Genomic DNA, 11,329 nt, shown 5'->3' on the forward strand with positions numbered 1-11,329 from the left:
TCAGGGATCACTGTTGAATCTAAATTTTTTTATAATCTCAATTATTGTACTAGAAATAAAGTACACTTGTACCATTTTAGTTTGCACTTAAAAGTTTCATATTTGAAGTTCATATTTAGTTCTGTATAAGCAAGTCATTACTTTCAGAAAATTTGCCATTCTGAGGAAAAATCCATATTGGTTTTCAGCGTACTTAGTATGCCTAGGTTGTAAGCACAATGTCAATCTTGTATTGTGTGCCTCTTGTTGAGTGTGTGCGCTGTCTGGCTTGTGCTCGTCGGGCTTGGGAAAGATGTATTTATACTGCAGGCCATGACAGTGAAACTTGGGACCTTGCCATTGCAGAAGAATTTGAGCCTGTGCCTCGTCTTTGTCGCTATATTTCATTTGTGTATGCAGATGATCTTCGACAACCTATTTTGGAACCCCCCCATGCTCGGTATGGAATTAACCCTGATTGGTTAATACTCAAAATGACATACGAAGAAACAACGGGGCGGGTACCGCCCTATATAATGTATATTGATCATGATCATGCTGATATAGTCCTTGCCTTTAGGGGACTAAATTTGGCAAAGGAGAGTGACTATGCTGTTCTGTTGGATAATAGATTAGGGAAGAGAAAGTTTGATGGGGGGTATGTTCATAATGGGATGTTGAAGGCTGCTGGATGGGTTTTGGATGCTGGATGTGAAGTTTTGAGGGAATTGGTAGAGAAGTATCCAAACTATTCTCTGACTTTTGCTGGACATTCCCTTGGATCAGGAGTAGCTGCAATGTTGTGCATGTTGGTGGTGCAGCATCGAGAAAGACTTGGAAATATTGAGAGGAAGAGAGTCAGGTGCTATGCTATTGCAGCTGCTAGGTGCATGTCACTGAATTTGGCAGTCAGATATGCTGATGTCATCAACTCTGTTGTGCTTCAGGCAAGTTATTAGAATCTCATTTGTTTAGTTGAAGAATCCTTGACATCCTTTTGAATATTTTTACATCCTGTAGAATGTGATGAAGGTAACATTAAAGCATTTGTTGGTATAGAAGGTATTAAGCTTTAAATTGCCTTCTGTCGATATTTGTTTCTTACCTTGCGTATAAAGAGGAGATGATTTGCGAAGTGTACCTAGATTTTGAATATTTGGATTTCATTCCTTAATTGTTCCAGGCTTGCATATACTCACAGCAGGGTAAAGGAATAAAAAATGATGAATTATGAATGAACTCCCAGTGATATAGATGAATGAACTCCTTCCCGTGCTGGAGAGAAACAATTTATGGAGGACTTGCATGAATCTTAATGTGTTCAACACAGGACAAATATTTTCCTAAAGTCTGTTTTATGTGGAACATAGTGATTGTTACATGATCTATTCTTGTGAATAGTCACACTTATTATATGCATATGCTTAAGATAATATAAAATTTTAGCCTAGTAGCTGTTGAGCTTTAGCGGCATCACTAACTTCCTTATACTTGATTCACACTGAGTCTTGTACTTTGAAGTTAACTATTCTTTTCCTTGATCAGGATGACTTCTTACCAAGGACAGTCATTCCATTGAAAGATATATTCAATTCTCTATTCAGGTATGTTGTAAGGCCCTGTACAACTGTAGCTCCCTGATTATCCTGCTTGTTATGCAAGGCTAGAGTATGTTCTAGTATGCTGAAGTCTGTGCTGTTAACTTGGTTGACTGAATTCTTCACCAAGCCAAATCGAACCATTTTCACAACCGAGTCATTATTCGGCATTTTGAGGTTATTTTTTATGTTTGAGGGTTCCAAGTAGTGTTTGGATGAATTTGAGATGCTCTTTGATTAATTTCAGGCTTTTCTACCGTGCTTTCTTCTGGTTGTACCTTCCCTTTCCTCATATGCACCTTTCTATTCCTTTTGGCTGTGCATCATTCAAGATGTCTACCTGCTTTGTGGTCCCTCTATCTATGCTCACTTTCTTTGATTTTGCACGTTGTGGTTTGTGGAGCATGCCAAGTGCCCGATTTGTAGGATTTACGTCAAGCAATACCTGGAGTAACTCCCGATATAACAGTAAAAGCAAGACGCATAGGCGGATCGACTATATATTTTATGTTTCTTCTGTTAAGTGCAAGTTATTTGTAACAAGCTGAGTTTTTTGTAAGGCTCAGCTTATGAGCACTAGGGGAGTATTGAGAAATATGAATGAACAACTGACACTCAGGCTGTGATTAGTTGATGTCAATAATTAGTGGAAATGAATGTCAGTGTAACTTAAATGTTTTCATGGTAAGATATTGTTTTCTTTGGTTGGCAGATTGCGATGCTTATTGTGCTCGAGGTTCATGTGGGGTACATGTATAGCAGAGGAGAATATGCTGAAAGATCCAAGGAGACTGTATCCACCCGGTCGCCTCTATCACATTGTTGAGAGAAAGCCTTTCAGGTATGGTTAAGTACTCCCAGAAATCATCTGCAGCTTATGTGGAATTGTAGTAACTGTACTTTAGGAAATCATCTGCAGCTTAAGTGCAACTGTATCCGTTTTGATTGTCTGGACTATGCTAATACGGTCCGTTTAAAAAAGATGTTTACACAGCATTTTTCTTTTCGCTTAACGTTAGCACCTTTTGTATGCAGAATGGGAAGGTTTCCCCCAGTTGTGAGGACAGCAGTGCCAGTAGATGGAAGGTTTGAGCATATAATCCTTTCTTGTAATGCTATATCTGATCATGCCATTATTTGGATAGAGAAAGAAGCTCAAAGGGCTATGGATGTAAGTCTATATTCAGCCTTGTAATTTTCTTACTTTGTTTGTTGGTGGGGGAAGTGAGGTTTTGTGTTAAATGTAATTAACTAGGGCTACTGGATGCTATTGTCAAGCTTTGCCATTTTGTTTGTGCTAACTGCAGTTGATGCGGGAGAAAGATACTAGCATGGAAGTACCTGCAAAGCAAATCATGGAGAGGCAGGAAACAAGACACAGTCTAGAATACAAAGCAGCATTACAAAGGGCTATAAAATTAGATGTTCCGCATGCTTTTACACCATCACAGTATGGAACTTTTGATGAGGAGGGAGAGGAGAGTACAAGAAGGTTACAGGCTGAGTCTTCTTTTGGTTCAACCAATAGGAGCACAATGGTTGAAACATGGGATGAATTAATTGAGCGTCTTTTTGATAAGGATGAGCACGGCCATATTGTGCCTCGAGAAACAATGATTGTGTAATTTAAGTGGACAAGAATATAAATTATAGTCATGTAAAAACCATATTAGTTCATCCTTCTGTGATTTTTTGTTGTTTAGTTGTAGCTCGAAGATGGAATAAGTTTGTTAGAAATTATTGGCAGTCAGGTTCTCTTCTTAAGCTTCATATATGTAAGGATTATTCTCTATCAATGTATCCATCAAGAAATGTATTGGAGGTTTTTTTTTAGCTTATTTCCTTCTTATAAACAGGAATTAGGTAGTTTTTTTTTTTTTATATATAACGAAGAAAAAAAAGCTAAAAACTTTTGAGAGGAGTTTGTTTTAAAATGTATGTCAGTTTTTTTAAATCCTTATTTAGTTTACAGTTTTATTTTTATTTTAAATTTGTATTTATAAATTTTATTATTTACTCAAATAATTTATATTAATAATAAATTATTTTATTTTTCTTCCTTCAATACCACTATAACAACTTTATATAATCACAAAATAGTTTTTGCCTTTAATTTTTAAGTTTTTTTTTCAACTTTAATTTAAAAGTAATTTTTAACTCAAAAAAAGATGTGCTAAAATCAAGGTATCATTCGTCTAAATAAAGAAAAGAGAAAATATTCTTTTTAGTGCAAGTAATTGCTCATGCAATCTGTACTTTTATCATAATAGATAATTTGTTGACAGAGCTTGTTTTGTATGTGTTATTATACATGAAAAAATATTTTGTTTAAAAAAAGTACTTTTGGCAATTTTTAGTATATTTGGTTTATTTTATTTATTTTTTAAAAAAAGATAAAGTATCAGAAAAATCACAAATTATGCATTTTTTAAGATAAGTTGGCTTGTTTGTATGTGTTATTTTGAATTACTTTATTTCTCTCTTCTTCTTTTTTTGGTAAACAAATTACTTTCTTTTAAATAGGTTCTTTTTAACATTTTTCAGGATGTTTGCATGAATTTTCTTTCAATGATAAAATACTAGGGAAAAATCATGTTTTTTTGTAAAGATGTTTTCGAGCTTCTGTAAAAGAGTTTTAAAAAAACATATAAAAAAGTTGTTTAACAAAAAACATAAATATTGGATGAAAGCATAAAATATTTTTTAATTTTTCAATTTTTTTTTTAAAAAAAAATCATACCAGAAGAGAAATAAGCTTTTCAAATATAAAATAAATCTTAGCACAAAATTTTTATTTCATTTGTAGATCAAAGTCGATAATAGAAGTTCAAAACTAACACTTTACCAAAAAAAAAAAAAAGTTCAAAACTAACAGCTGATCATTGAGAGAAAGTTACTTTTAAGAGGCTATAGTAAATTAAAATATAATACTGTAATTTTTTTAAAACAAATAATAATGCTTTTTAATTTAAACATCTCTTAATAAGAGAAGGAATAATAATTTACACATAAATATATTAGTTATTTTGGGAGTAAGAGATCTCTTAATTCTCTTTGGAAGCCTATCAAACATAATCAGCAACCAAAAAATATTTCACACTCAACTCATTCGGCATCATTTTTTTTAACATTTCAACTAATTTGGCAATCCGTTACAAGTAAAAAAAAAAAAAAAAAAAGATACATTTTTTGGTTCTAAGTCTATTCTTTTTTAATAAAGATAAATTTTTGAAAGCGAAAAAGAAAGAGAAAAGTAGATCCATTGGAAGTAATCTTTAGTTGAACACCCCAAAGCTAACATCCACTTCATCCCATTAAAGATACCATAGCAAGGAGCCGTCCTTGAAAATCTATGATGAAAACAAAAGAGGCACAAAAATCATGTTCAACCAGGTCAATAAACTATCAGATCAAAACCGAACACATCCTGTAACCATTGAAAACATTATAATTATTCATTTGCATGGGAACAAACAACAAACAGAACTAAAAGCTATCAACACATAACCTTGGGTGACTAACACCCATTACATCATTATGAAACAGAGATAAACAACCAGAGGGAGGAGTGGTGAAGCATGGTAACAAAACTGAATTCATTAAACCAGTTGGAAACTTTAATGACACAAAAGTGTGGCAACAGCATCAGAATCCTTCAGCGTAGTGTTCATTCCCATCATCCTAAACAATTCCTGCCCTATCAATGAAACTCATGAAATTTATAATTGTGCAAAGCTACAACACGAGAACATATTATTTTCTCACAAATTATTAAATATTAATACAACTTGAGTATATCTTTACAGAGACTTAATTAACTTTAATAAAAAAATGGAAAACCCAGAAATCACAAGTCAGAATAAGAGCCATCTAATTTAATGTCAAACACCTGTCTTGAGGGGGTGGTGCAGAATCAAGAGACGGTGTTTGGTTTCTTCAATGAGCATGATGATTTAAAAGCTTCAATCTGAGACTGGCATTTGACATAGTCCCCCTTGTTCTCTTCCAAGCACTTTTTTAAAGCCTCAACATCACATGCTGAAATTCTTTTCTTCACACCGCTACTATTCTCTGCTTTCTGGTCCATAAGTTCCAATTATGAATAAAAAGGTTCTGCATTTTACATCAAATAGCAACAAAGTCAATCAAAATAAAAACATTACAGCAAAATATTAATTTTCAAGAAAAAAAATTTCATTGAATCTTGGAATCCAAATATGAATAACAGAATAAACACTGAGTAATCCAAATCCGAAATTATCAGTTGAATTGCTTGAAAAATGACAAAGCAGAAATTGAAGGTTGTCCTTTAGGAAAATATAGGAAGCAGCAATACCAATGGTGCAGAAGAGTGGTGTGCAGTGAAGTTATCATCTTTTCAAAGTAAAAAAATGAAAAAGGTTCAAACATTCGGCTACTTGATTGCAATTGATAACAAGGTGCAAGTAAAATGTCATACCGTAACGAGACGCAACACGGTACTGCCGATGTATTTGGATTTCGTGAATTGCAGAACCGAAGCTATGAGGTCAATTGTAATAGTCTATTGTATTTGTGTCAGAAACACGTAATATTTGGGGATGAAAACAAAGTGCAACTCTGCAAACCCTAACACCGTTCAGAGAAGAAGACGACTATATGTTTTTCCGTATTATTATCGTAAAAATGTTATATTTACAAAAAAAAAAATTATAACCACCTACAACTATATCTTAACACAACTATATCTTAACACGTTGATTTTAATCAACGATTATTATTTATTATGAATTAATAATTAATTAATAAATTTAATTTACAAAAATAATAACCGTTAATTGGAGGAAATCATCGGTGTTAAGATATTGTTGTAAGGAGTTGTAAAAAAAAGTTGTAAGTATAACCTTCCTCCTATCATTATTATTATTATTATTATTATTAGAATTTAGTGTTTGTCATTTTAAATGACATAAGTTATATCATTTTAAGAGAGAGAAAGACACAAAGAACGGAAATCATGGGAGAGAAAGTGGTGATTTTTTTAATTTAAATTTTAAATAAAAAATATTTTATTGTGTCTATCTCTCTTAAAATGACATAATTTTATGTCATTTAAAATGAGAAACAATTTTACCTTATTATTATTATTAATTAATTTTTTTTTTTTGGTACATTGCCAGGAGGTATCCCCATTCAACCTTCTCCGGGCACCATGCCCTCGGGGTACGGCCCGTTTTGGCTAGCCCCTCATTGTAACAATGGGTACACTAAGCTTCACAACCAGAGAAAGGACGAGACTAATCGCCCAACTGAAATTTTTTTGGCTTATCCTCTGGCCCCTAAAGATTTTCCAAGAAACTGCTTGAGGCAGGGTTTGATCCCTGCACCAAGCAATCCCTTGGGAGCTCAGCTGCCAACTGAACTACCTTGGGTTATTATTAATTAATTAATCATGAAGCAATCGTGATGGCAATATATTTAGCGCGAGGTTATATTTATTATTTTTTATTAAATATTAATAGTTGATTTTTATTAATTTAATGGTTATAATTTGTTAGATTATATTTATTAATTAATTATTAATTTCTAATTAATTATAATCATTAAATTGACAAAAATCAATAGTTAAAATTTAATGTTGAGAAATGATAAGAAAAAATGGTGGTAAGTATAACTTATTCCATTTATTTATAGTTTAAATAGATTTTATTTTATTTTAATTTTTATAATGTTTGCTTTCATGTTTTTTAAATACATTTTTATTTATTTATATTTTTGTCTTTATTTGATATATTTATTGTTATATTTTTTATTCATTCAAATTTAATTTCTATATTTTTAGTTATAATAGTTTTGGTCTTTATGTTTTATATATAATTAGTCTTAAAGATTTTTATTTTATTAAAATATTAGATTTTATAAATAATAAAAAATAAATTATACGAACCAATATTCAAATAAAAAAATTAAAATATCAAAGCTTAAAAAATAAAAATCAGAAGGACTAAAATATTACTTAAACGTATATTTATTTATTTAATAATTAATTATTAGTTTTTTACGTTTAAAACATAAAGAAATTTCCAAAATTGTAAACTTAGTATCAAACTTTGACATTACTAAAAAGATAACATAAAACTTTTAATAGAGTTGATTTTATTTATTTATTTATTTGGGGTTGGGGGGGGGGGGGGGGGGGGGGGGGGGGGTAAGTAATAGAGTTGAAATTTTAAACTTTATTAAATATTATATTAATTTTGGATAAATATAGATCTTATCAACATCCATATATTATAATGTTACTCAGTACATTGACCAATTATTACAAGTTTATTCGACTCATGCTTTTATTTTATATATGAGGGTTTCAAATTGATAATATATATTTTTTCAAATAAATTGATAATGGATTTAATATTTCTACTTTACTGCAATTTTTTTTCTGCCACACTTATAAAAAAGTGAATGAATCTCATTATATCCTATTAACTTTTCTCTCTTTATATTATAAAGGGACTCACTCACTTTTATGTGAGCGTGATAGAAATTTTTTTTTTCGTAAAAAAAACAGAAATATATTTCTAATTGATAATATGAGTAATGATACTTACACAAATTTATGATCACATATTTTATATATATATATATATTCTCATGCAAGTCACTAATAACATTTTTTTAATATATTTTAAATTATACACATGCCTCGCATAATTTGTAAACATATAATTTATTTAATTCACAAGTGGTTAATTGATTCAATAAATAGTAAACTTTAATGATAATAGTTAATTTTAGTGTTGGTGCCTATGAAGTCCAAATAACTTCAACAACAAAATATTCCACTTTTACAAGAACTATAGGTGTCGTGTTTAAGATAAATAAACTCATTGTTCAAGAAAATTATTTATATACAATTCATTGAATTAAATTAAGGCTTGCATTTCTGGTAGCATCCTTTTAGCATTTCCAACTCTAGTGTTTGTAATATTAGCAGAACTCAAATTAAAAACTTGCCATGGCCAACATATGCGTCTCACTTTATGGCTATTGCGTTCACGTTTCTCTGATTCTTCTAATTGTCTGGTTAGTTCTTCAATCCTCTGACGAAGTTCAACTGATCTACCATCAGCCAGCTTCAAAGACCTCTCTGCTGCTTCCTGTGCAGCTATTGCTGTCATTGCAAGTTCCTCTTTAAGCCTTAATTTTCCATTTGATATGTCCAAAGCTGCCTTTGTTTTCTGCAGTTCTTGTTTCAAAGCAGCCACCTTATGCAACATTCATGCATTTATATTTATCAATAGACAAAGTTATAGAGTAATTACAAAACTAAGTTGGCATCCAAAAATGACAACTAGAGAAAGAAAGATTGTTCATTATATACACTATAAAATCACTCTTTATTAAACCCCGACATGTATCTAATTTTATCTTTACGTATTTGTAAAGAGACTCTGACGAAAGAGCAATCTATTATCTATATATATAGCATGCATGGGATAGAATTTTTTTTGTTTTTAAAAGCTAGTGATTCATATAGCAGCGATGGAAAAGGTCATTACCACTTTGTCACGCTCTTGAATCTCATTCTTTCCAGCTACAACTTCCAACTCACAAGCTTCCTTCCATCTAGCAACTTCTTCTTCTGCTTCTTTAATTTCCATAAAAAACTCCTCTACCTTTTCAGCAGTCATACACAAAGGACAAAGCTAGTGAGAAAGAGAGCTTTTATTAGGGAATATGATTATCCCATTTATTGATAAAATAGGTGATTACTTACATTTTGAGTCAACATTCTCTCTCTATCTTCTAACTCCTTAATGTAGAGTTTGTTTTCTACAATTTCTTTGGCTTGTTTATCTGTGAGGCACTGGAGGCGCTCTGTATCTGACCTGGCATGAAGTTCATAATAAATAATCCAAAACCAAGCAACATGAACTCAATATATACTTATGAACTGTAGCTGCAAGATAATTCTGTAAAACCAAAATAAGCTCAAATAACCTAATGAATTTGAAGGTGATTATGTCCCTCTTTACTTTGGGTTTATATAAGGGAAGAGTGAAGAAATCTGTGAAAGGGTTTTGCATATAACCGTGTAAAAGCCTCTCTCTTTTTCACTTTCTTTCTAGCAAATCATGCAGTATTATCAGAAAACAATATCACTATGATGGACAAGAATGAATGAATTCAATATAATTAGATGGTAACATACCTAGATTCATCCAAAGATCTCCTCAATTGAGTGATTTCAAGACGTAGATTCTTCATTATCCTTTCCACCGTTGAGGCCTTGGAAAATGACCATAAATTTCAGAGCAGGCTAACCTTTTGCAAGAAGTAGGCTACAACTATTATCTATCAGAAGTGTCACCCTTTCTTGGTCCTTCTAATAATTTCAAATAGTGTGTCTAGAAGTTTTCAAATGGCATTCATGCTCTGTCTAGGAACACTATTTCTAACAATGCTTATGCTATGAAATTAGTCTAACTGTGTCTTAAGAAATATTATGACAACTATATTACAAGACAACACTTTTTTGGATGAAAGTAAGAGTAGTTTGCTCCAATAATATGGAATTAAAGATAATAAGAGCTTACCAGACTAACAACTTCCTCTTCAGACTCACTACTATCTGATTTAGTCACTGTGTTAGCCCCAGAAATCTCTGTAGGTTGCTCAATATTGCCACCCCCCATCATGAACCCAAACCCAACTTTCTGCAATCCAAACTCAGCAAACTGTAAAAGGGGCGTCCTTTTATGGTCATGTCCCTTCATTCTCTTCTCCAATGATTCTTTCTCCAGCAAAGCAATCCTAAGCAAGTTATTAATATCCCTATTCTCCTCGGTTAAACTTATCAAACTATTCTCCAACTCTCTCTTTTCCTTCCTCCTCAACTCCTTATAATTATCCACCCTTGTTTCCACCTCAATTGCTAGCCTTGAGATCAACCTTGCCTCTTCCAATAACACCCTTGATTCCTCATCTAATTTTGATTCCACACAAACCCTCTCCCCCTCGCATTCTTTCACAAAACTCTCATCCTTTTCTCCCTCTAGCCCCTCTATTACTCTACATAAGCGATCCTTCATTGACGTAAGAAACTCCAAAGCCTTTAACATCAACCAATTTCTCTCTTCTCTCTCAACTCTTTCTTTGAATTCTTCCACTTCTTTTCCCACCAATCCCTCTTCTTTTCCTTTCAAAACCGTTTCAAAGTAAGGAACTTTATCCGAATGAAGAGCATGGTCAGAAACTTCAGCGGGAGATGGTGGATGCGGGTTGTAGAGTTTGGCCTGAGGTGATGGTTGAGAGGGTTGTTCCATGTTGCATATAACAGTTGGTGCTTGGAGATCTTCATGAAGAGATAAACAAAACAAAGCTAGAGGAGCTGGTAAAAGAAGAGAGTTTCAAAACTACCAGTCAACAGAGGGGAAGGTTGGTAAGAGGAGGAGCTTTCAAGTTTAGGAAGGAATACTACTCTACAGTCTCTAGTTGGTTGGAACTAATAGCCAATGCAAAAGAAGCTTGGTCTTTGATATATCTAGTGGAGTTAGTATTCAACCATGCAGACTATATCATGTTGAAGTTAATTTTTGTTTTGGAAAATTAAAATAAAATTCTTAGCAACATCAAGCTGCAAGGAAAAGAGCACATGCCAAAAATGTGTACCTAGATAGTTGAACTTCCCTCCCTCAAGACTTCTCCATGCCAAAGAAATGTTAAAAGTAGTGAGATTTTAAAAAGGAACTTTAAAACAAAAATAGGGT

General features: G+C 32.4%; 2 protein-coding genes across 3 annotated transcripts; one reads left to right on the top strand and one right to left on the bottom strand.

The window, feature by feature from the left end:
* The first annotated feature begins 218 nt into the window (after positions 1-218).
* Positions 219-3,202, top strand: LOC133307914 (uncharacterized). The gene is made up of 5 exons (XM_061508475.1): positions 219-926; positions 1,525-1,583; positions 2,290-2,418; positions 2,613-2,748; positions 2,885-3,202. Exons 1-5 carry the CDS (start codon positions 219-221, stop codon positions 3,200-3,202), a joined length of 1,350 nt encoding a protein of 449 aa, XP_061364459.1.
* Positions 3,203-8,403: 5,201 nt separating this feature from the next.
* On the bottom strand, positions 8,404-10,911 carry LOC133307931 (uncharacterized protein At3g49055). 2 transcript variants are annotated; one of them, XM_061508501.1, is made up of 5 exons: positions 10,157-10,911; positions 9,772-9,848; positions 9,337-9,448; positions 9,119-9,235; positions 8,404-8,797 (listed from the first exon to the last, which is right to left on the bottom strand). In XM_061508501.1, exons 1-5 carry the CDS (start codon positions 10,883-10,885, stop codon positions 8,483-8,485), a joined length of 1,350 nt encoding a protein of 449 aa, XP_061364485.1. In that variant the 5' UTR covers positions 10,886-10,911; the 3' UTR covers positions 8,404-8,482. The 2 variants fall into 2 exon arrangements, with proteins under 2 accessions (XP_061364485.1, XP_061364484.1); XM_061508500.1 differs by having other exon boundaries at positions 8,404-8,824.
* Positions 10,912-11,329: the final 418 nt, after the last annotated feature.

This window comes from Gastrolobium bilobum, unplaced genomic scaffold (assembly GCF_033153095.1).
Source record: "Gastrolobium bilobum isolate Gb01-03AN ecotype WA unplaced genomic scaffold, APGP_CSIRO_Gbil_v1 utg1697, whole genome shotgun sequence".
NCBI classification, from domain to species: Eukaryota; Viridiplantae; Streptophyta; class Magnoliopsida; order Fabales; family Fabaceae; genus Gastrolobium; species Gastrolobium bilobum.